This window comes from Musca autumnalis, unplaced genomic scaffold (genome assembly GCF_047663935.1).
Source record: "Musca autumnalis isolate F117 unplaced genomic scaffold, ASM4766393v1 scaffold_1, whole genome shotgun sequence".
In the NCBI taxonomy this organism is placed as follows: domain Eukaryota; kingdom Metazoa; phylum Arthropoda; class Insecta; order Diptera; family Muscidae; genus Musca; species Musca autumnalis.
The window spans coordinates 139,438,077-139,465,227 of record NW_027411644.1 but is presented as its reverse complement, the minus strand read 5'-3'; the positions used below and the strand labels follow the sequence as shown (position 1 = coordinate 139,465,227).

At 34.5% G+C, this 27,151-nt stretch overlaps 1 protein-coding gene across 19 annotated transcripts in view; it reads right to left on the bottom strand.

The window, feature by feature from the left end:
- The window catches only part of Bili (FERM domain-containing protein 8 Bili), a 1,367,054-nt gene that overhangs the window by 460,934 nt on the left and 878,969 nt on the right, over positions 1-27,151 (bottom strand). For 16 of the 19 annotated variants that reach the window (XM_073956031.1, XM_073956053.1, XM_073956086.1 and 13 more), the window contains 3 exons: positions 13,489-13,650; positions 13,237-13,425; positions 13,054-13,183 (listed from right to left, as the gene is read on the bottom strand). In XM_073956031.1, the coding sequence (XP_073812132.1) occupies positions 13,054-13,183; positions 13,237-13,425; positions 13,489-13,650 (481 nt within the window). The remainder of the gene's footprint in view (positions 1-13,053; positions 13,184-13,236; positions 13,426-13,488; positions 13,651-27,151) is intronic. The other 3 variants (XM_073956021.1, XM_073956118.1, XM_073956064.1) reach the window with 1 other exon arrangement.

Sequence of the window (27,151 nt, the reverse complement as noted above, 5' to 3'; positions counted from 1 at the left end):
TTGTAATAAATTTAGTACCATTTAGTACTTTCGTATACTTATAGTTTCCAAAAACCCTTTGGTACATCTTTTTAATCTTCATCAGTGACCCTCAGTCCAAATTTGAGGAATCAAGCTCTATCCGTTCACCCAAATCCAAATTGCACTAACTTTAGTACCATTTAGTACTGTTCGTACACATAAGTACGAATTTCCAAAACTACCTCAATCCTACACTTCACAGTAAGCTCAATTACGAATTTAGGATCCCGGCTTTGTCAGTTCAACCCCAATTGTACCAAATTTAGTACCATTTAGTACTTTTCGTACAGATAAGTTCGAACTTCCAAAACTTCCCCAATCCTAGACTCCAACAGTAATTTCAATTCCAAATTTCAGGATTCCAGCTCTATCTGTTCACCCAAATCACTATTGTACCGTTTAGTACTTTTCGTACACATTAGTACGAATTTCCAAAACTTCCCCAATCCTAGACTCCAACAGTAATATCAATTCCAAAATTCAGGATTCCAGATCAATCTGTTCACCCAAATATAAATTGTACTAAATTTAGGACCCTTTAGTATTTTTTGTACACTCATTGTTTCCAAAAACACTTTGGTACATTTTTTTAATTTTCATCAGTGACCCTCAGTCCAAAATTGAACAATCAAGCTCTATCCGTTAACCCAAAATCCAAATCGTACTAAATTTAGTACTTTTCGTACCCATAACTACGAATTTCCAAACTACCTCTATCCTACACTCCACCAGTAATCTCAATTCCAAATTTCGAAATTCCAGCTCTATCCGTTCACCCAAATCCCCATTGTACCAAGTTTAATACTTTTCGTACACGTAAGTACGAATTTCCAAAACTTCCCCAATCCTAGACTCCAACAGTAATATCAATTCCAAATTTCAGGATTCCAGTTCTATACGTTCACCTAAATCCCTATTGTACCAAAGTTAGTACCATTTAGTACTTTTCGTACACATAAGTACGAATTTCCAAAACTACTTCCATTTCTCAATCCTACGTTGCTACAGTGATCATAATTCCAAATTATGATCATAATTTCAAATTTCAGGATTCCAACAAAATTGTACCAAATTTAGTACCATTCAGTGCTTTTCGTACAAATGAGTACACCATTCCACAACCATCTCCTTGTATCAACCCAACTTCTCAACCTTAATTCTCATTCCAAATTTCAAGCTTCTAGCTCTATCCCTTGAGATAGTACCAAATGGTACCAAAATTAGTACATTTTATTACTTTTAGTACACTTTTAGTTCGAATTTTTGAAAACAGTTCGGTACGTTTATCCTATATTACATCAGTGCCCCTAATTCAAAATTGCAGAATTATAACTCTACCGGTTCAACAAATACATGTAGGAACGGGTTACGCAGTCACTATATTGCGCGCCCACTACCTGCTAAATATACTCGCATACTCCATTGTAAAAACTAAACATAGCAGACTGACATACACTAAATACAGCACAACAGACGATACACACTAAACACAGCACGTTGAGCAAAGCGAACGACTCAACAATACAAGTAAGCGCCGACGAACGACAACCACACACAGTCGCTGTAAAGAAGTTACACAGATTAGAAGCAAAAGTGTGTGAAGTCTTGAAGTAAATGAAGAATTTTAGAAGTGAATAAAAGAAGTTTTATTGTTGTGACATTGGAATTGAACTTTTGTGTTAAGAGTTAATCAATAAGAAAAGAACTGTAAATATTAATTTTATGTTTACTTCACATAATTTCAATTGAATGAACCTGAACTAATAAATAAATGAACCATTATAACCAACATCAAATAATGTGTTTTTATTGAACCAGAGGTCATCACACCCACATATTTGGGGGCTCGCCCGTTCAAATTAAATGAAGTGAAGTAAAAACTCTGTGCATAAACTGACGAAACATTTGAAGAACAATAGAAGTTGAATACACAAAAGTGAATTTTAAAATTTGAGTGCCGCAAGACTTAACAAAATTACTAACTTCTTAACTGAATTCTTAATTGTCTAATGATCATTACATTGAAAGAGTAAACTTTAAAATTGAAGACTTCCTAATGATCATATACGATGTACAAAAATGATTTATGATCATTACGCCAAAAAGAGGAAAATTTATAACAACAAAACATTTTGTGAAAAACAACGACAAATTTGCCTGTGCATAGACATTACAACAACAAGGGTCTTGTTGCATTTAACAACAAATTGTGCCGTTCGCTGTGACCGTTGACGATACCCATGAAAACAACAACAAGCTGTGAGTGCTGAGTGTGCGCCAAAACAACAACAACGAGGCTGCAGTTAGAAGAAAAAACAAAAAACATATCGATGCTGAGTGTGCGCATTTTCAACCCCAAAAATTTTATGGAGTGAGGTGAAGCTGGTTGGCGAAGCTGTAATGTGTAAGAATTAGTATAACTGTATTATGAGTTGATACGTACATTTATGTTTAGAAGTAAACAGTAGAAATTACGCATTAAGGTTTGGAAGGGGATTGACTGTTCAAATTGTTGTTGGGAGTTAACGGCATGGAATAAGATGTTGTTTATTTAGGGGACACATTTTTTTGTAACCTAACGGCAAATTGTTTACGCAAAAGAAATTTCGTAGTGTTTTGTTATTGTAAATCACATTGTCTAGGGTGATTGAGGGCACTTATTTTTGTAACCTAACGGCAACTTGTTTACGCAAAAGGAATTACGTAGTGTTTTGTTTTTGTAAGTCACACTGGCAAGGGGAACAGTTTAATTTTTTACTGTTGTTTTTATTAATTTTTTTTGTTTGCCTTCATAGTTGTAAGTTTAGAAATTTGAAGAATTAAAATTTATTATTGTAAAGCGACAGAAGACACAATACAAAGATGGACAAACAAGAAATTGAGAAACTAACTGTCGACGGTCTACAGGAAAAGCTAGGCGAGTTAAATTTTGCAAAAAGTGGGAATAAGAGCGAACTGCAGCCCCGACTTCTTGAGCATTTCGGCCATTCCACATCTGACGACGACGGTTCAGACTATGGGAAAGCTGCATCAGGTGTTGGACATAGTACAACTTTGTTCACTTTGCGGGACATACAACACTCGGCCTCGAGCTTTAGTGGGGATAAATTACCGACGATTGAGCAATGGTTAAGAGAATTCGAAGATTGCGCTTTCACAATAGGTTGGAATAGTTTGAGGAAGTTTGTATACGCAAAACAACTGCTGACTGGGGCTGCCAAGATGTTTGTAAGGAGCCAACCTTCCATAAAAGATTTGGCGTCCCTGAAGCAAGCATTGAAAAAGGAATTTGGGATACAAATTTCTGCAGTAGACGTACATAGACAATTGTCCAGCCGAAGGAAGAAGGATGCAGAAAGTTTGTGAGAATATCTTTACAGCCTGATGGAAATTGGTCAACCCATCAATTTAGATGACGAAAGCCTCATTACATATTTCGTTGAAGGAATTCCCGACACCAAAAAAACAAAAGCATTTTGCACCAGGCAACTAGTGTAGATGACTTGAAAGCCAAGCTGAAAATATATGAGAAAATGCACGATTCTAAGGGGCCATCAAGCCCTACAGTATCTCAGGCAGATAGAGGCGAACATAATTTTCAGCAAACCTCAGTACGTTGTTTCAAGTGCGTTGATAAGGGACACCTTTCAAATAAGTGTAAGGTCCCAGAGACAAAATGCTTTAGATGTAAAGGCTTAAGGCATAAATCTTACGAGTGTAAGATGGAGTCGATGGAAAAAGATGCAGATGGAAAGACTGTCGCCAATAGGAAGGATAGAGTCAACAACACCGTGACCGCAGAGATTTCACAGTCTACGAACAGAATATTCAAAGAAGTTGAAATTCTGGGCAAAAAGATCGTAGCTTTGGTAGACACAGGCAGTGATGTTTGCCTAATACGGAAGAGATGTACTGGATGTTGTTGGCAGCCCCAGTCAGCATTGTGGGGAAAAGAAAATCCCTGTATGGCATTGGTGGTAAAAGTACAAGAGCAATTATTGACAATAATAAAATTAACATCACCTTCGATATAATAGAGAAATCTGATATAGCATTTCATGTTGTGGTAGGAAATGATGTGTTGACAAAAATGGAGCAAAGTTCTTAAATAGGAACAGTACACCAAAATCAAATGAGAAGAATGTTAAGACACTTGTAAACAGAGACTCTTATCCAAAGGACATCAATCCTACCCCGGAATTGAGGAAAAAGTTTGCAAATGCCCTACAAGTGGTTACGATTCATGATTTTGGTATAGGTGATTTACGAATCGAATGCTCGGACAAGAATCGAAAGGAGATTAGAAACATAGCACAGAATATAATTCTAACAAGTAAGAACGGCGTTAAGTTCCGGGCCGGGCCTCCACCACAAGTTGTATTGAAGTAAAATGGAACAATTAGTTTCCTTTCGTGTATGAAGAAGACTTAATACTAAATTTCATCAATTTCGGTAAAACATTGTGAAGCATAATTCTATGGGGGCTATTTCAAAACGTCGATCTATATCGACAAATTTCTGACGGAAAGTTTTAGGCTCAAAGAAGACTAAATACCATATTTCCTATATTTCGGTAAGAGAATGTGGCTAAACTTAAAAAATACCGAAAATCAAGAAGTACGCTTCTATGGGGATGGAGAAAGACGTGGACCTATACTGATAATACTCTTCTGGAATATTTTATAACTCTTGGAAGACGAAATAACGAATTTCTGCCATTTCGGTTAGATATTGACGTCACAATCTTCAGTATTACGAAAATCGGGAGGTACCGTTCTATGGGGGCTATATGAAGTTGTGGACCGATACCGACAAAATTCTGGGGCAAAGTTTTATACCCCTAAAGAAGACTACGTACCAAATTTCAGCCAGTTTGGTAGGGTAATGAAGCTAAAACCTTAAAAATACCGAAAATCGGAAGGTACCGTTCTATGGGGGCTATATGAAGGTGTGGACCGATACCGACCAAATTCTGGGGGAAAGTTTTATACCCCTAAGGAAGACTTTGTACCAAATTTCAGCCATTTTGGTAGGATAATGAAGCTAACACCTTAAAAATACCGAAAATCGGGAGTTACCGTTCTATGGGGGCTATATCAAAACGTGGACCGATATATCCCATTTTCAATACCAACCATCCTGCAAGTAATAAAAACTTCTGTACCAATTTTTGACTCTCTATCTTTAAAATTACGAGATGTATCTTGATTTCAACAGACAGACTGACGGACGGACATGGTCAAATCGACATAGAATTTTATGCTGATCAATAATATATATACTTTATAGGGTCTCCGACGAATACTTCGATGTGTTACAAACGGAATGACAAATTTAATTATACCCTCCATATGGTGGAGGGTATAATAAACTAATCCGATCACAATAGGGGAAAAGAGAGGTAGGAAAAAACAGTTGATAGAGTTCAGTCCACTATAAGAGATGTATCCCGACATTGTACAAATGTAGATCAATAGCAGGTACTAAGGTACAACATTTTAATAATACTACACGATTAGTAAAAGAAAATGTCAATGACAAATCTAAGTCGAAAAGAGAGGAAACAAAGAATGATACAGGAAAAATACGTCAGTTAAATTTAAAAGGCTATTCAGGTAGAGGAAAGTGTGGAACTTCACATTGCAGTAACGAATTGTTGCCATTAAGCAAAATCAATTAGGTACAGATATGAAGTTGAAATCGAAGTTTTTGGGTCCGTACAAAGTTGTGCAAAAGCTGAACCATGTAGGTACGTCGTCCAGAGGGTAGGCGACATGAAGGGCCTAGGCGTTGTACGACGGTGGCCGAGTACATGAAGCCTTGGGTGCTACATTCGAGGGCGAATGTAGGTCAGGATGGCCGAATGTAGGAACGGGTTACGCAGTCACTATATTGCGCGCCAACTACCTGCTAAATATACTCGCATACTCCATTGTACAAACTAAATAGCAGACTGACGACATACGTTCTAACTAAAGACATACACTAAACACAGCACAACAGATGATACACACTAAACACAGCACGTTGAACAAAGCGAACGACTCAACAATGCAAGTAAGCGCCGACGAACGACACCACACACAGTCGTTGTTGTGACATTGGAATTGAACTTTTGTGTTAAGAGTTAATCAATAAAAAAAACTGTAAATATTAATGTTACGTTTACTACACATAATTTTAATTGAATGAACCTGAACTAATAAATAAATGAACCATTATAACCAACATCAAATAATGTGTGTTTATTGAACCAGAGGTCATCATACCCACATACATAATGGTACGTATTTCGACAACCACATACATCAATCCTACACTGACATTAATTTCAAATAACAACAGTAATATTATTTTATATTGTTAGGATTTCACGTTTATGCGTTCGTCTAATAACAAATTGTACAAAACTATTAATTACTCTTCTTACCCATAAGTACGATTTTCCAAAACTACCTCACTCCTTCACTTCAACAGTAACCTTAATTCCAAATAACAAGATTCCAGAGCTATCCGTGCACTCAAATCCAAATTGTACCATTTTATTACTATTTGGTACATTTCGTGCCCATAAGTGCGAATTTCAAAAATTACTTCCATGTCTCAATCCTACACTCCAACAGTAGTCTTACCAAATTCCAGGATTCCACCTCTATCCCAAAATCCAAATTGTACCAAATGTAGTACCACTTAGTACTTTTCGTACCCAGAACTATACATTTTCAAAACTACCTCAGACCAACTCTCCAACAGTAATCCTAATTTCAAATTTCAGGACTCTAGCGCTATCCGTTCACCCATATCCAAATTTAGTACCCATAAGTTCGAATTTCCAAAACTACCCTCAATCCTGCAGTCCAACAGCAATCTCAATTCCAACTCTCGGTATTCCAGCTCTATCAGTTCACCCAAATGCACATTGTGCCAAATTTCGTACCATATACAACTTTTTGTATTCTAAGTACGAATTTCCAAAGCTACCTTAGTCCTACACTCCAACAGTAATATCAATTCCAAATTTCAGGATGTAGTTCCATTTAGTACTTTTCGTATACTCATAGTTTCCAAAAACCCTTTGGTACATCTTTTTAATCTTCATCAGTGACCCTCAGTCTAAATTTGAGGAATCAAGCTCTATCCGTTCACCCAAATCCAAATTGTACTAACTTTAGTACAATTTAGTACTGTTCTTACACATAAGTACGAATTTCCAAAACTACCTCAATCCTACACTTCACAATAAGCTCAATTACGAATTTAGGATCCCGGCTCTATCCGTTCACCCAAATCCAAATTGTACCAAATTTAGTACCATTTAGTACTTTTCGTACACATTAGTACGAATTTCCAAAACTTTCCCAATCCTAGACTCCAACAGTAATATCAATTCCAAAATTCAGGATTCCAGCTCAATCCGTTCAACCAAATCCAAATTGTACTAAATTTAGTACCATTCAGTATTTTTCGTACACTCATTGTTTCCAAAAACTCGTTGGTACATCTTTTTAATCTTCATCAGTGAACCTCAGTCCAAATTTGAGGAATCAAGCTCTACCCGTTCACCCAAATCCAAATCGTACTAAATTTAGTACCATTTAGTACTTTTTCGTACCATAAGTACGAATTTCCCAAAACTACCTCAATCCTACACTCCCATCAGTAATATGTTAATTCCAAATTTCGAGGTTCTAGAGCTCTATCCGTTCACCCAAAATCCCCATTGTATCAAATTTAGTACTTTTCTTACACATAAGTACGAATTTCCAAAACTTCCCCAATCCTAGACTCCAAAAGTAATCTCAATTCCAAGTTTCAGGATCCCAACTCTATACGTTCACCTAAATCCCTATTGTAGCAAATTTAGTACCACTTAGTACTTTTCGTACACATAAGTACGAATTTCCAAAACTAGCTCCATATCTCAATCCTACGTTCCTACAGTGATCATATTCCAAATTTCAGGATCCAACACTATCCGTTAGCCCAAATCCAAATTGTACCAAATTTAGTACCATTCAGTACTTTTTGTAAAAATGAGTACACATTTCCAAAACCATCTCCTAGTATCAACCCAACTTCTCAACCTTAATTCTAATTCCAAATTTCAAGCTTCTAGCTCTATCCCTTGAGATAATACAAATTTAGTGCACTTTATTACTTTTCGTACGCTTTTAGTTCGAATTTTGAAAACCGTTCGGTACGTTTATCCTATATTACATCAGTGTCCCTCATTCCAAATGGTACCATATTTAGTAACTTTTGGACTTTTCCTACCCTTCTAGTTCGAATTTCCAAAAATCCAGCCTTATCTGTTACCTTCGGATCAAGAGTAACCCTCACCGAAAATTTCAGGATTCTACCAGTCAGTGAGTGCGTGAGTCAGTCATCATTACTGAACTCTTTTATAATATTAGAAGACATTATACTGTGAATAATTTTTAGAAATATCTTCAAAGCAGGGACGTAGCCAGGATTTCATTTCGGGGGAGGCCCACCTGACCAAAATTTTGAAAGTTCATGTTAGCGAAAATACTTATATTACTGATGAAATAATGTTCAATACTATATTTTAATAATTAAAATGACGTAGGACTTCTAGGCCAATGTCTCTTGCTTTTTTGACACTGATATATTGTTAATATATGTTCAAAACAATGGATATATTAATAATCGCATATATTTTTGGGTGTATCATTTATCAAATAATTCACAACTACAGTGATGTTATGTAATTCAGTGATATCACTTCGGTAAGACCGAAAGAAAGAGTATACAATCGGAAAACCTTAGGAATATCTTAACATTTAATTTGTTGTTTACATGGAATGTTGAGGGCCTTTCCTTTGTTTCCTACTACACAAAAGTTCAAAATCACGGCTTCAATTTTACACTCCAATTATATTGAGCAAGTGCAGTTTAAGACCTCTCTGGTCTTAAATATGGCTTCACTTCCTTTATGCTAATTATTTAGTTATAAGTAAAAATATGAAATTAATAAATTAATAGACAAAAAGTACTCTCGGGAAATGCTTTGCTTTTTTGCAACAAGCGTTCTCGGGTCCCATATTACTACAGTACAAGTTTTTTTCAGGGGCAAGTCCATACTTCCAGAGATAATGGCCCGAAAGCTGTAAAGAACACCTACGGCAATCATGTGTAGTGGTTGGTGCGCACGACAACTTTCGAACCGGATACTGCGTTGGTCCAAACTTTGTTTATCGCGATATTTCTGCGAGACTTATATAAAGTTCGAAGATGGTGATTTTCGGTATACTCCTTCTGTATTTCCCTCCAATTTCAAGAATTTCAGCTAAAGCGGTATGTGCGATATTTCCTGAATGGAGCAACAGATTCGGACCAAACTTTGGATTTAGTAATATTTTGTCCAAACTTAGTTTAAGCTCGAAAATGAACCACATTGGTGAAGAACTGAAATGACTGGTGGGCGCAATATCTTTTAAAAGGAATGAACCCAAAAATAATATCTACTTCCAAAAAAATATGTTGGTCCGGTCCATTTCTTCAGGTACATTCTCGTCAACACTTGTAATCGATGATAAAATCCATATTTTGTCGGCAAGTTCATACGTCCGCAAATGGCTACACAATTCTGAAAATCTCCTAATACATATCTTTGGCTAAGGGATTTTGGTTGTGTAGCCGTTGTTCGATCTGTCCATAGATAAAAGTTTCAGTTCACACAGGCTCATTGTATATTCCTGTCGGCAAAGCCGGCTGATACTTGTCGAGATTTTGCCGAAGAAGAATCTGTTTCCGACCAGTTTTTTTTTTGTAGTCACAACGTCCTTTGTCGAAGAAGGAAAAAGGAACATTTTTAGAAATGTGTATCCATTGAAAGTGCTTCCCAAAATACAATTCAAGGAGTAATCGACAGAAAAATCCCTGAAGATGAAATTCAATGTAATTTCGAATTATTGGAAATAATATGCAATAAATAAAATATAAACTTTAACCTCAATAATCTTGATTTTACTACCATTCGAAAGGTCGAACAAAACATACAAATTCAACAGAAAAACCTTTTTTTGTACAATAGGCATTTACTAATTTGTAGCAAGAGACCAGTTTCAAATAATATCAACGGGCGACACTGCGGTGGAACAGAATTATATCATAAAAAATGGTTGATACATTTTTTTTTGCAAATTTCAAACATAATAAAGAATTTGTAATTGTTATGATGTTCAAAGTAGTTCATTACAAAAACGTGTTAGAAACTATATACACAAATTTAAAAACCACAAACATTAAGCAACGATTTTATCTTTTATTTATTTAATAATTTTGCCTCTTTAGGCGAAGATCATATTTAGTATTAATTTTTAATTAACTTCTCGTTGGAAATCGAGCTTGATGATCAATAATACATAACCCACACACCCACCACTATGTGACATGACATGTTTCGCCTTTGACAATGAAGGCTCCTCAGACATACGGATGTGGGACGGATTCGCTCACCGACGTAGCCGAAATGATTTTCGATCCCATAGGATATTAGCTTATGCTACACATTTTTTTTAATTTTTGAATAAAATTTTAAAATTTTTCAAGAAATATGTAAAGTATTTCAGGAAGTATTACAGAGAATTATTTAACTACATTGGTATACTTATTGTCCAACATATTTGAAAGTATAAAGACTAATGAAAACGTTAGACTTTTTGAGCAATTTCCGCATAGTTGTTGTTAAGTTTTAAGGTGTTGTTTATTCGTAATTTTAGGCTGACTGCAAGTGTTACTTAGTTCAGAACAAGATGTTTATTTGTATTTATTGGACGTTTGTTGCATATTACGTCCAATACTTTGGATTATAAACAACATCTAGAAAAAACATTCTTGCGATCTTTTTTTTTTGAAATTTTTGATAAGAGCAATTCAACAATAAAAGATGAAATCTCGTTGGAAATCGAACTTGATGATCAATAATGCATCCGAAAAAGGAAAGCCGACGACTCGAACCCACACACCCACCACTATGTGACATGACATGTTTCGCCTTTGGTAATGAAGGCTCCTCAGAGATATCGGATGTGGGACGGCTTCGCTATCATCTAACTTTTACGCTTTCAAATGCAATTTGTTTTGTACAGTGCTGAATGTTTTTTTCAGTCATTGTATGGCTTTCATGACAAACGCTTAGCGTAGTCTTTGAAAGTTATAAGTTTTGGCTCGTATCTCCTTATTTATCTCCCAGTATTTTTCATAGTCGTCGGTGATCCTTTCTTCTGTTTGTGATGATTTTGGCTTTCCCAGAGTGTTCGTTGCAGTCGTGTTTATAACACCTTTCACCTTGTGCGTGCATATTTTCCTCATTTAACTGTTGCACTTGCATATTAATTTTGTTTCGAACTTCGTTTTTGATTCCTCAGTCTTTAAGTTTTTCTACATTAATTTTAGTTTTAAGCGTTTTTATCCGATTTTATGCAATGATAGCTTCATTGTTTTTGTTAAGTAAATCTGGATTGGTTATATTCTCTCTATATACTCCGGCAGATTCCTATAGCTTCTTGTGGAGGTTAAAATCATCATGTATACTTTGTAATAATTCAATTTCCTGACATTTGGCATTTAATAGAGCATTTTTGACTTCGTATCTCCTTATTTATCTCCCAGTATTTTTCATAGTCGTCGGTGATCCATTCTTCTGTTTGTGATGATTTTGGCATTCCTAGAGTGTTAGTTGCAGTCGTGTTTATAACATGTGTTTTCTTCAATAACGGTTTGACAATCATGTTTTGACCAGTTTGCAGGAGCTTGTAGTTTCTTGCATTACCAAAAGCAGTGATTCCGTGTCGAAGGTGTAATTGGACTAAGGAGAAGTATGCTTGCTTTATTACGTGGTATGGCGCACAGTTCCCAAGGTGATACAGTGCGTATGAAGATTGGTTTAGCTTTTTTGTAGGTATTAAGTGTGTTTTCCACTTAAAATTGTCGTCTAAGTGATGCCCGAGGTATTTGTAGGTTTGTGGAGATATTTTATATCATGAAATTTTATTTTGATGTTTGCTTTCGGTATATTTCTTTGTTGGTCTTGGTTGTGTTAGTCGGGTTTATTATGAGACCACTATCGTGGCATTATCTTGTGATGATGTTCCGTTCACTTTGAAGTGTATTGACCGCAATCTGAAGTGTTTTGTGCTGAGCCGTTCTTCAGCTGTTGTACCATTTAATTTGAGTATATTATATATAATATTGGACCGAAATTAGAACCTTGTGTAGAGGCCATTTTGCTACTGTCTGTTTTGTCTATTTTTACACAGAAGGATCAGCAAGATAGGTGATCTGCGAAACATTTAAGCGTTGTTCCTAGTATTTCGTTTTTCGATGTCATATCTATGAGCTTCTCATGGGGTAGTATATCGAAAGTTTTGCTGAAATCTATGAATATTACTATGTAGTTGTCGTTTTTGCTTGGTATATTTGGATTGAAAACTGCGAAAAATACATGTATTTATTAGGCCTAACACTGTGATGTAAACAGTTTAGTATGGGTATTCAGAAACACGTCCGTTCGCTTTGAAGGCTACAGCTAAATCGTTGTGGGTATACAATTTTTCCGCTTAGAATGGTCGATACTGGTCCTCGTTTTCATAAAGCCCCATTGGAACGATATCTCCGAATGATTTTGGAAAGTTTGAAGGTTTTATCCACGTTATTAAGCCGAAATGAATAAAATTGTTAATTATTCTCCACTGGAAGTAATAAAACATGTATAGCATTTTCGGTATAGGTCCACGTTTTCATGTAGTCCTCACAGAACGGTACATCCCGATTTTTGGAAATGTTGTAGGTGTTAGCTACATTATCCAACCGAACTAGATGGGATTTGGTATTTAGTCTCCGTTGGAGGTCCACGTTTTAATATAGTCTCCATAGAACGCTATAACCCATTTTCAGAATATTTAAAGTTTTAGCACCATTATCCTATTGAAATGGCTTAAATCTGGTTTCAATATAATTTATGGTCGAGGGAATAAAAGGTCGTTTTATTTTTCAATGTTAACTTACAGATTCTGCTGGATCTATCACATGGACACCTCTGTCATTCACTGCTATTAACACATTAACATCATTGTTATTTACCAAGTTTCTTATTCCTCGCATTGACTGCTCCACTTGCCCATAAAAATATGCTGACCTATAACAACATAATGTTTAACATTGAATATACGGATTAATACAAGAACTTACCCATAAAATGGAAGAGCCCAACAAAATTCTAAATATTTTCTAATTAATTTTTTAGTGTTTGCAGCCTGTGGTACACGTTTAAATTGTTCTAAAAGTTTAAGTTCTGCAGAGTTTTTGCGACTCAGTGGTAGCCATGATAAACTTGAATTTTTTGCGACACTCCGTGGCAAAAAACGACTCTGGTGTTCTCTAAACAATAAAAACGTTTTATTTATAAATATAAAACTATGGCACTTGTTTATTAAAATTTACCTAAAAAATCGGGATGTATGTGTGTGTACATTGAATGGTCCAAGTTCAATCCGTGCCTGAATTCCTCCCAACATAATAGCATGTATTGGTTCCATTACGTACCGACCACATAAAACATTTTGTTTTGCTTCTTCATACAATAGCTCCAAAATTCTGTGATCCCTGTAAGTAGAAAAAAATTAATCTACTTGAATAATGAACTATTTAAAATACTATTAAGAAATAAAAAGGACTATATTCGCACTATAATTCTGTTTATTCGAAATGTTGGTACAATATTTACAGAATGTTGCCCTTTTGCAAATGCAAATTTTAAGGTCTGTGTCATTGAAAACTTGCTAGATGTTATTGGATAAAATGTACCCCAGCAAATAAAAAGACTCACCTTCACAATAACCAATAAACTGTTGATAATCAAATTATAAAATATATATGGACATATGGGATTCAATTATGAGCATCTGCAAACAAGAAATAAACAAGCTCTAAAGGCTTCAAAATAAAATATTAGAACTATAGTAAAAGCACCTTGGTACGTAAGAAATGGTGATCTATATAGAGATCTTCGAATCAGTTCGATCATAGCCTAACAAATTCCGCCACCACAACAAAATATATATGGGGATTTCGGAATGAAATCGGACACTTTTATAAAAAGTGGTTTTTGATTTACATTATTTTTTGGTGTTGGTTAGAAATGGTACTTGTAAATTTGAGTACAAGTCCAAGCTGTAATCAAAAGACGTGGACTGTAATTTTTCTTATTTTATTTAATGCGAAGACCAACTAAAATTGTTTGATGTCGACGGTTCAGTTTAACGAAAAGAAGTACCTAATTGTGAAATTGAATACAAAAAATCAATGCATAAATAATTAAAAGAATTAATTAAAAATATGCAAATTAGAAACAAAAAGCTTTACATTGATTGCTGGAGTGACACTACAACAAAATCATAAATGCACCAGCAGGTCTGCGCTTTTTTAGGACCATTAATATTTAAATGGTATAACAGTTTATAATTTGTCAGAAAATATGAATTGGTCAGCAATCATAGGGTAATTAAAAAATTAATTAAAATTAGATTTTTAATAAAACAAATTTATTTTTATTAAAAACATACTTCCGGCCCTGAAACATAGTTTCAGTTTGTAGGAAGTAAGGCTATTTTCGTTACAGAGCGCGTATGTATGTGTGCTTCTCTCGGTTTTTATGGCTACCACTCGAACTTTATCATCGCTTCCAGGGTGAACTTGAATTACTTTGCCAAGCAAACATTTCATTTGGGGTAAGTTGGTTTCCTTTAGTACGACCTTTTCCAAAGCACTTGTATCATCTGTTGCAATAACTTTTTTTTATTTCAAAAGTACAACATTTCATATATGTATGTATATATTAATGCCCCAACGCCTCGGGGACATTATCTAACATTTACAATCATATATACAATACAATTGAGTAAATGTGGAAAAAATTAATCATGCAAATATTTAATCACATTAGAAGCATTTCTATACTATTTAAGAGGTATAATTTTAGTTTGTTTTTCAACTGTGAAATCCTTGGACTGTTTTTATTAATCTGCGAAAGGCGATTATATTCCGAACAACCAATTTATTCAATTCGTCGTTTTGTGGTTTCTAATTCTATGCTTATACATATACATTAGAAGTTGCATTTTGTGAAGTAAAATAGTTTTGATACGTTTTTGAATAGCAATGATATGGAAAATCTTTGTGGAAGATTGTAAACTAGTCTAAGAGCCATGTTTTGCAATCTTTGCAATGACTTTAAATCTGTATTCTTTTTGTAACAATATACCATTGGTAAATAATTGTAGTGACTATGTATAAGGGCATTATATAATAACTTAGTTTGTTCATCGAACTTGCTTTTGAATTTATAAAGTAAACCTATTGCCGCAGCTACTTTTGCTTTAACATATTGCAAATGATTATTCCATGCCAAGTTACTGTGAAAATTTAAACCTAAATATTTTAAAAAACTGCTCTCTTTTATTATCATTGCAATGGTGGCGACGTTTTTATAGCATTAAGGGCTGTTTACACCATCTATCAATGTCATATGAGCTGTTATTTCTTTCACCCATTCGACATTCTCTATGTTTGTCAAAATTGACGTCATCCATACAACTTTCAATTTGTGCGTTCATACCTTCAAGTGTTATTTTCGTATGACATAACCTATAAATATAAAAACTGCAGTTTTTGTCATTGTTTACATTTATTGTTGAGTTACAAATTTGCGCAAATTTTTAATTTTGGTTGAAGGAAAATGAATATCTAGCATATTTGTTGTGGTGGAATGGGTTTTTCGGGTTATAGAGGCATTCATGTTTTGCCACAAAGCAATAATTTCCAACACTGCCCCTTTCGACCAATCGATCTGAAAATAACATCATAAACACCCTTTATTTACTTTTTTTTATATATTTAAATATACATAACTTTCCATTTTCTTTTTTAAAAGATTTTGTTTTTCAATTTTTTTTTGGGAATGCCAGAAAACAGCTGATAAATTTATGTTTACATACGAGAATGCCGTATCAAATAGAGCGCTCCCTAAATGAAAAATTTACATATGAGTTGCCAAATCATTTTGATAGATAAAAATTTTCATAGTGGTCACACTATGTGTACAACATTCGCAGGTAGAAAATTTGACATCTCATACGACATTGATAAATGGTGTAAACAACCCTTTAGAAACGTCGCCACCATTGCAATGAGGGCGATATCGAATGATTTTAGTTTTTTTTTCAGAATTTAAACACAATCCATTTATTCTTGCAAACTCATAAATTGCCAATGCGTCATGCTCACTTTTGGCTTTCAAGATAACTACATGCGAATAAGGATAAAACAGACTCATGTCATCAGCATACATAATTAGCTTCCCACATAATTTCAAATTTGATATAAATATCTGGCAACTCTTGTTGTGTTTAGTTGTGTTATTTTTGTGTTCTGCAAAGTGGATAATTTATCATAAAATTTTATTAGTTTTCAGTGGTTTTTCGTGTTTGATTTATCGAAATAATAAAAATATATAATTAATCGCTTTAGTGTTCAGTGAAGTTCTGTTTTATATCATATTAGTTTAAACAGATAAGTAAAATTTAAATTTGTGCCTGTCTCAGTGTTTCTTAGTGATTATTTTGTTTTCTTTTATTTTTGACATTTGCTATTTTTTCTTTCTTGTGCTTTTATTTGTTCGTAATATTTTATTAGACTCAGATTTAGAGCATACTTTCAGTCGGTTTTAAAATTAACTAACTTTAAAAATTTTACAACTTTTTATTGGCTTCTGGTATAGCATACTTTTAGGCATAACCATTAATAATGGGATGTTTAAATAGAGACTGTAAAGTTACAAGTTTGAAAGAGCGTTTGTTGACTTGTTGGTTATGTGAGAAGCATGAACATTTGAAATGCTTAGGTTTTACTGGCAAGCATTTTGATATCATTACTGATCGCAATAATGGATTTCGTTGGGCATGTGCCAATTGCAGGTCCCTGGAAGTAGATCTTTACCGTCTCTTCAGGGAATCTAAAATGGAGCTTGCTGCCACGAGGAAAGATTTTGAATTCGTTTTTTCAAGGCTTGAAATTTTTGAACAAAATTTTAAAAATTTTGATTTCGCTGATGGCTCTCCGAAACGTAAAAAAATCTCAACTGTTGTTCCTGGTGATAACTTAATTAGCCTTAATTCACCAGCTGTGGTTCCGCCACGCAAGTCTGTTGAGACCTTACCGTCGGAAAATCGCCTGGCCTTTCCGGGGCAGCGTTCATCACTTCCAATCGTTTCAAGTTCAAAGGGAAATTCGACAATTGAAATGCCTTCTTCAGAAATGTTACCCATATGTTCTCTAACTAATTCTGTTCCTCTAGTGACTGTTAATGCACCCTGTTCAAATGTTAATGCTTCTGTTCCAATTACACCTGAAGTTCAGGAAACTGATCAAACATTAAATTCTAACCCTTCTTGGTCCGGGGGTATTAATGAACCCACGTGCTCGTACATTGCCCCAAATTCAGACATAGACTTTTATCTTAAACATTCCGCATTAATAAAAGAAGTTTCATTACACCATTCATCAACTGCAACTATCTGCACAAACTGTTTCCTGTTTCGAAGGTAACTTTCTATAATCGTATATGCATTGCCAACGACTCCATAGCACAAAAGCTTCTGTAGTAAAATGTCATGGTCTAATGCTTTTAACAAATCAAAGAACATGCCTGCTACTCCACCGTGCCTATTATCTAATCCATCGCAAATTGTGTTAACTACATACATTGACTACTGCTTCTAGCGTCCCACTATTTTTTTCAACCCAAATAGGAGATTGTATAATACGAGGGCAGTTCGGAAACTTCTTAGCCTAGCACAAAAAGCGCGGTATAAACAGAAAAAAAGTTACGTGTTTTGGAAACTTCCATCTCTGTTATGAACAAATGTTAAATTTTGTTTCGATCTGACAACTCCTTCATATAGAAACAGGTGTTCAAAAAAGAAGCATCCGCAATTTTTTACAATGGAAAAATTAGAAATGCGTGCTGTCATTAAATATTTACATAAAAAAGGTTTATCGGGACAAGAAATTCATAATGATATGGTGAATGTGTTAGGTGAAAGTGCTCCTTCATATGCAACAGTAAAAAATTGGGTTGCTGAATTTAAACGTGGTCGTACAAGCATTGAAGATGAACCACGTAGTGGACGTCCAAAAAAAGCAACAACAACAGAAAATGCATAATATGGTATCCTGGGCATCTCAAATGATCGAGTCCATTTAATTTTGCATGAAGAACTACAGATGAAAAAAGCTTTCTGCAAGATGGGGCCGCATTTGATAATAGTTTGTTTGGATCGTTTTAAGCGAAATAAAATGGATTTTAAGCGTCGTTTCATAACTGTTGATGAGACATGGATCCATCACAATACTCCAGAGACAAAAGAACAATCCAAACAATGGACTGAAGCTGGAGGAAGTGCCCCAAAGAAGGCAAAAACAATTCAATCGGCTGGTAAGTTTATGGCAACGGTTTTTTGGGACTTCAAAGGTATTTTACTAATTGACTATCTGCAAAAGGGTAAAACAATAAATTCAGAGTACTATTGCAACCTTTTGGATCAATTAAATGTACAAATTCGAGAAAAACGTCCTGGCTTACAACACAAAAAAATAATTTTTCATCAAGACAACGCACCAGCGCACAAGGGTGTTTTAACAATGGCTAAAATCATCGAATTAAAGTACCAGTTGCTTTCAAATCTAAAAAAATTCCTTGCTGGCAAGCGTTTTACCTCAAATGAAGATGCAATTACAGTTGTAAACCACTATTTTGAAGACCTTGAGGATAACTATATTTATCAAGGGATAGAATTGCTAATAAAAGCGTTGGACTAAGTGTATTGAAGTTTCAGGAGATTATATTGAAAAATAAAAATATTTTTGAAAAACTAACTATTCTCTTTGATTGATAGGCTTACTAGTTTCCGAACTTTTTATACCCTCCACCACGAATTGTATTGAAGTGAATAGGAACAATTAGGTTAATTTCGTTTTATTACAGGAGTAGTACATATATCTCAACTGATAATTACTTACTTAGTTGGCCCATTACAGAACATTTGTTCCATAGACCGAACTAAGAAAAGATCTCCATTCCTCTCTGTTTTTCGCTTGACTTTTTGGAATACCGCGCCTTTTCATTTCTTCATCCATCATCATCCGGCCCGTAGATCTTTCGAAGACATTTTCTCTCAAACACACCAAGCACTGCCTTATCTGCTTGCGCAACTACCCATGCTTCGGAGCCATACATTAGCACGGGTAGTATCAGCGTTTTGTATAGTGTAATTTTTGTTTGACGAGATGTGGCTTTGTTTTTAAATTGCTTACTTAAACCATAGTATTATCTGTGGGCCAATACAATTCTTCTTCTTATTTCACAACTGAATTAAATGTACAAATTCGAGAAAAACGTCCTGGCTTACAACACAAAAAAATAATTTTTCATCAAGACAACGCACCAGCGCACAAGGGTGTTTTAACAATGGCTAAAATCATCGAATTAAAGTACCAGTTGCTTTCAAATCTAAAAAAATTCCTTGCTGGCAAGCGTTTTACCTCAAATGAAGATGCAATTACAGTTGTAAACCACTATTTTGAAGACCTTGAGGATAACTATTTTTATCAAGGGATAGAATTGCTAATAAAAGCGTTGGACTAAGTGTATTGAAGTTTCAGGAGATTATATTGAAAAATAAAAATATTTTTGAAAAACTAACTATTCTCTTTGATTGATAGGCTTACTAGTTTCCGAACTTTTTATACCCTCCACCACGAATTGTATTGAAGTGAATAGGAACAATTAGGTTAATTTCGTTTTATTACAGGAGTAGTACATATATCTCAACTGATAATTACTTACTTAGTTGGCCCATTACAGAACATTTGTTCCATAGACCGAACTAAGAAAAGATCTCCATTCCTCTCTGTTTTTCGCTTGACTTTTTGGAATACCGCGCCTTTTCATTTCTTCATCCATCATCATCCGGCCCGTAGATCTTTCGAAGACATTTTCTCTCCAACACACCAAGCACTGCCTTATCTGCTTGCGCAAGTACCCATGCTTCGGAGCCATACATTAGCACGGGTAGTATCAGCGTTTTGTATAGTGTAATTTTTGTTTGACGAGATGTGGCTTTGTTTTTAAATTGCTTACTTAAACCATAGTATTATCTGTGGGCCAATACAATTCTTCTTCTTATTTCACAACTGAATTAAATGTACAAATTCGAGAAAAACGTCCTGGCTTACAACACAAAAAAATAATTTTTCATCAAGACAACGCACCAGCGCACAAGGGTGTTTTAACAATGGCTAAAATCATCGAATTAAAGTACCAGTTGCTTTCAAATCTAAAAAAATTCCTTGCTGGCAAGCGTTTTACCTCAAATGAAGATGCAATTACAGTTGTAAACCACTATTTTGAAGACCTTGAGGATAACTATTTTTATCAAGGGATAGAATTGCTAAAAAAAGCGTTGGACTAAGTGTATTGAAGTTTCAGGAGATTATATTGAAAAATAAAAATATTTTTGAAAAACTAACTATTCTCTTTGATTGATAGGCTTACTAGTTTCCGAACTTTTTATACCCTCCACCACGAATTGTATTGAAGTGAATAGGAACAATTAGGTTAATTTCGTTTTATTACAGGAGTAGTACATATATCTCAACTGATAATTACTTACTTAGTTGGCCCATTACAGAACATTTGTTCCATAGACCGAACTAAGAAAAGATCTCCATTCCTCTCTGTTTTTCGCTTGACTTTTTGGAATACCGCGCCTTTTCATTTCTTCATCCATCATCATCCGGCCCGTAGATCTTTCGAAGACATTTTCTCTCAAACACACCAAGCACTGCCTTATCTGCTTGCGCAAGTACCCATGCTTCGGAGCCATACATTAGCACGGGTAGTATCAGCGTTTTGTATAGTGTTATTTTTGTTTGACGAGATGTGGCTTTGTTTTTAAATTGCTTACTTAAACCATAGTATTATCTGTTGGTCAATACAATTCTTCTTCTTATTTCACAACTGATGTTGTTTGTTGTGTTTATGGCAGTGCCGAGGTAGACGAAGTCTTTAACTACCTCAAAATTGTAGGTACCAACTTCCACAGTTGGTCCGAGCTCTATGGACGCTTTGCGCGTCGACACCATCAATTTGGTCTTTTCGCCGTTTACCGCCTGACCCACTTTCGCAGATTCTGCTTCGATCTTCCTAAAGGTATCAGTTACTTCCTTTACTGATCGTCCTATGATGTCTATGTCATCAGCATAAGCAAGTAACATGTAGCTATTGGTGTAAATTGTGCCATTTCTTTTGATATTTGCATCTCGTATTACCTTTTCCAGCAAAATGTTGAAAAGATCACACAAAGGCTGTCTCCTTGTCTGAAAACTCTTTTGGTACAAAATTCTTCGGAGAGGTTCTTTCCAATTTTAACTGAGGACCTAGTATCAGTTAAAGTCATCTTACAAAACCGGATGAGCTTTGCGGGGATACCAAATTCAGACATTGCATGGAATACCTTTGATCGGAGGGGACTGTCGAATGCTGCTTTATAATCGACAAAAAGGTGATATGTGTCGATCTGCATCTCTTGGGTCTTCTCTAGGATTTGCCGCAGGGTAAATATCTGGTCAATGGTGGACTTGCCAGGTCGAAAGCCACATTGGTATGGTCCAATTATTTCGTTGAACATTGGCTTTATTCGTTCGCACAATATCCCTGACACTTTCTTATAGGCAATAGGGAGAAGACTTATGCCCTTATAGTTGGAGCATACAGTCTTATTTCCTTTTTTTGTGGACGGGACATAGGATGCTCAGGTTCCAATCGTCGGTACGCGTTCTTCCTGCCAGATAGTGCTAACTAGCTGATGCATACACCTTATCAGCGCGTCGCCTCCGGTTTTAAACAGTTCGGCTGGTAAGCCATCGGCTCCTGTTGCTTTATTATTCTTCATCCGGTTGATTGCTGTTTTTACCTCATCTTGGCCGGGCGGTATACATTATATACCATCTTCTGGGATTGGATCTGTGGTATCATCGTCTTCGCTACTATTGGATACCAGCAGATTGGAGAAATGTTCCTTCCATATCCTGAGCAAGCTATCTGTATCTGTTACCAGATTACCTTGCTGGTCTCTACAGGAAGATGTGCTGTAATGAACACAGTCTGTGTTTAAAAATACTTCAGTAAGAAGTATAATGTTTGAGAAATTTTTCATTTCTAATGGATAAATATTAATGGTAGGACTACGGGAGTTATGAAAGTACTAGCAACAGCAGCCGGTTGGGGGGTTCTCGTCCTTCATTATTATTCATCTGTCTTAACATTACCATAATATTTTTTAACTCCCTATTTATTTGTATATAAAGTGGATGGCCAAAGTTACCAAAACAAACTGAACGTGAATACCCCAAGAAAAGAACTGGTAACAATACATTACTTGAAATTTACAAATAAAACGAAAAAACATATCAATTTGGTTGTCTTTGTTTATGTGACTCAAGCTGTAGTATGAAGTCACGCCTCATGACCCACCCTGCCTTTGGTTCTAAGTGGCTGAAAGATTTATAGAACCCCATATTTAAAAGAAATCTACTAATCTATTCCGCTATCACCATCATCAGCTTAGGAAAACTCAGTATTTCAATTTTAGAAATCCATAGTTATTTAATTCAGAAATATTCAACTCATTATATTTAAAGAATTCTTAGGTATATATAATTAAAAAATTTATATAGCACGCAAAATCAATTCATAGTATAATATTTTCTATACTAGGATTTTTCTTAACGATTATTAATTACAATTTCATTGAGCAATTATTTCAGTTGTATTAGTCTGAAAATAACATCTAAGATGTAGAATCAAACATATGATTGCAAATAGTGTAGGGTATTTACTAGTTATCAACAATGAATGAATTTAAAGAGTGGATGCAAATTTGACTAAACCACGCAAACAACGGGTAATGAAGGAATTAGTTTTTTTTTATCTTCTCTATTAAGTGCACTTTCTTTTTTTCTTGATTTCTTTGTTCTGCTGTGTGTTTATATCGATTTTCTTTCTATTGATTTTATTTACTGTTTCTATGCTGGTTTTAATTGTTTAGTTCTTCTATTTTTGTGTGACATTGATTTTCGTTCTGTTCAATTTATGGGTGTAAATATCTAGCAAAAAATTATGATCAAAAGGATAACAAAACTTTGTTGACTTACCATAACATTAGACGCGATTGATTGTAGAGGACTCTCAATGAACTCATCTGGATGTATGTGGTTTATACAGAAACAAGCCTAGGTAACAGGTGTATTAAATTGAATATATAGATGATATCCTTGTGATCTATTAATTTAACATGCAGTATCCACTATTCAAAATATGTAATTTGTTATCACTATAATTTTCACAATTTTATATAATTGTATAATTTTCGCAATTTTTACAGGCTAGTTTAAATTATGCACTTATTTCATAATTATTTTGTTGAGGATTTTCTTACTTTTTAATTTAACATTATAGATTTATGTTTTTCTCTACATTCACTGATATTTCACTTATTCTTAATGCACTTTTTTCATATATTGATTTATTTGATGAATCCCGTCATTATAACCCGACAATTAAAACTAAACTGGACAGACAATGTAATGCAAGAAATGATAAACCTGATTTGTTTTATGTTTGGGAATGCATAAAGGAATGAAAGATCAGTGAATGTTGTTGTATTACAAAGAACAAGAAGAACAGCATGTATTAATTAAACATTGTTAGTGCTTTTGCACTAAGATGGAAAGAAAAAGATGATCAACATGTGCTTTGTTACTTTCTAACAATGTATAACAAAAATGTGCTCTTTATACAATTTATGATAAATGTTATACTCCAATTTTTTAGGGTTTTCAAATAAACCTTTAAATTTCAATACCGAGAATAATGGGAAATTTAATTTGCAAGCAATATTCGAAAAGCAATTAATGTTAATCTCGATTAATACTGCGAGTGTTTACACCGTAATTTAATACTTATCCGATTACTTGAACTGATTAAAATGTTATAGATGAGGTTTTGGGTAGAGTTGTAAATTGTGTGTTGGGATGTAACAAGTCTACTGGTGCAGTTCATGATGCTGATTCAAAATGTGGCTTTTTTGGTGTTTTTATCCCAAATTTAACACTTTTACCATAGATGAAATTCCTCTTATAAAAATGTTCAGCGCAATTAGGGGTCAGAATCTTTTATAATCTGAGGCTTCCGCACGCATTCCAGAATAGGAGAAATATACGTTCTCGAGAATTTTAGTAGTCTCGGTGAATTCAAGTGGCTTACGTCTGGTTTTTGGTTAGGAATTGAGGCTTCAGGATAGGATTTTGTATTGCACGATAATGGGCTGTTTTTTGGATGAATTAAAATTGAGGCCAGTGGGAAACTATCCAGGCTCTGTGTTGTGTATTTATATTGAAAATGCACGCGTTGATTAATGTTTAAATAATAATGCTTTATTTAATAAATAATAACAACAAAGATGAATATAAATCGAATATAAAATGGTGTCGAACGTTTTGATCTGTTTGATGGTTGAAATCGAAGTGAACAAGTTAATTATAACTAGTAAGCAGAATGGCAGTTACTTAAAATGTAGCGAATAGTTATTAGTACAAAAGATACATTGATAGAATAGAAAAAGTATAACATAGAATCAGTGTTGCCATGTGTATGAAATATACTATTGAGATACACTACAGTCTCCCAGGCTTAAAAAGAACTTGGTTCGTCAGGAGAGCAGGGGGTAGTATTTTTAGGCTTGATCGTCTTAGTCCGGTGTAGCACACACTTGTTGATTTTATTAATGGTATGGCACTTCACTAAAAACAGCTTCTGATTTTGAACCATGTTGATGATTTGTTGAATTGATGATCGATGTTTTGAATCATCGCAATAGGTTGACGATGACGTCGATTTGTTGAAACGACCATTTTTATTTGAAATGTAGTGTTTTGTGTGTATGGAGTTTTTTCCCCCATTTTGAAAAAGCCGGAGATTTCCTTTTGCACTCGGGAATATGCACTATTTCACTATTTCTCACGGGCTTAATTGTCATTTGAATATGTTTCGAAAATAATTGATGTTTGAACGTTTTTCATTTTGTGGATGTCGAAGATTTTTCTTTTTACCCAGGAATTTGTACTCTCTCACCCAGGCTTGAATATTTTTTTGAAATTGATTGATATTTGAAGGTTTGATTGTTCGAAGTTTATTGATTCTCCTTCATCGAAAATGGATTTAAATTTTGAAGGTTGATTTTGGTTTGAATTTTTGAATTGATAGTTCGAAGTTGATTGATTGTATTGATAATTTTGTTTTTACCAATACCCTTGTTGATGGGGTATGTTCAGTGAGTGACTGCATTGCAGTCAATCATCTGATTGCACTGATCGCATGTATGTGTTGTTGTTGATTTATTTTCTTTTTCATTCGTCTTCGTCTCCGTACTTGTTGTACGTGACCACTTCTTCCACATACACGGTACTGCTACAGTTTATTTGTTTATTTTATTCTGCACAGATTTGCAATATGATTAAATGTTGGTATTGAAGGTGTTGGTGGCTGCTGGTTTTTCTTTTCGGTTGCCATTGTTGTAATGGCATCCAATGGTTGCGCCAATTGATTTGCATCCATTATAGGTTATGTGTTTATCGAATTAGAAAAAATGATTTTTTTGCACAAAATCTAATATAGAACTCTTTGCACTTGAGTTTATCCTCGCCGCCAATTCTTTGTTGTGTATTTATATTGAAAATGCACGCGTTGATTAATGTTTATATAATAATGCTTTATTTAATAAATAATAACAACAAAGATGAATATAAATCGAATATAAAATGGAGTCGAACGTTTTGATCTGTTTGATGGTTGAAATCGAAGTGAACAAGTTAATTATAACTAGTAAGCAAAATGGCAGTTACTAAAAATGTAGCGAATAGTTATTAGTACAAAAGATACATTGATAGAATAGAAAAAGTATAACATAGAATCAGTGTTGCCATGTGTATGAATTATACTATTGAGATACACTAAACTCTGTGCTCCAAATTCCGGAGCGAAAAAGATGTAGAATGTCAGCCTGGATAAGTAGCCTAAGTTTTCACTAATTAGCACACTTTCATAAATTAATGATAATACTATAATTTACCTTTTATTTTGTTCGTCGATGTGAATTAAAATTATTTTTAAATTAAAATAATGGGGAATTTTTGACATTCTTTCTGGAGGTTATAATTTTTATCAACTTTTATTCTTTATATAAATGTGCTTGCTCTGAAGTTTTAAAAGAAAAAGAACGAGGTTGAAAAAGCGTGTTTTAATGAAACTTATATTCAGTGATCCAAAGCCGACTTTGTGTTGGTGTATGTGATATACCGATAAAATTCGAAGTTTGAAATATATGTTGCCATATTGGTAAAAATTAGAACTATTCATATCGATAACAAACTACTTACACGATTGATCTTAAAAAATGACCGTTAAAATTAGTCTTGGAAGGTTTAAATATTAAAACAAAAAATAATAATGTAATTTCCATGAAAGTTCACCACAAAACCACATAATTCTGGCTTCTTAAGCTACAGAATTAGGAGGAAGAAGACTTTCATGGTCGGATGTCCTTACCATGGAAGGTTCCAACGAGTTTTCCTTCCATGTCCTCTAGTATGTAGTAATGACTACCGAGTTTTTCGCGAATTTTGGCTTTTATAAAAACAGGAGCCAATTTCGAATTAAACTTTTTCTCAACATTACTTTGAGAAAAGTTTCTTCTAAAGACTTCCTGTCCCACATTGAAAGAAGTCAATCGAGTCCTTAGATTGTATTGCTCTTTGTTCCTCTCATATGCTTTCTTTATGTGATCTTTTATATCTGTTCGTAAAACTTGGAGGTTGTCTTCCCTACATAGTTTGCCATGAGGTTCTTCGAGTAATTGTAAGTTATTCAATAGTTTATAAGATGATCCATGTGTGAACATATTCAGGCCAAAAAGGGCACGATATGGCGACA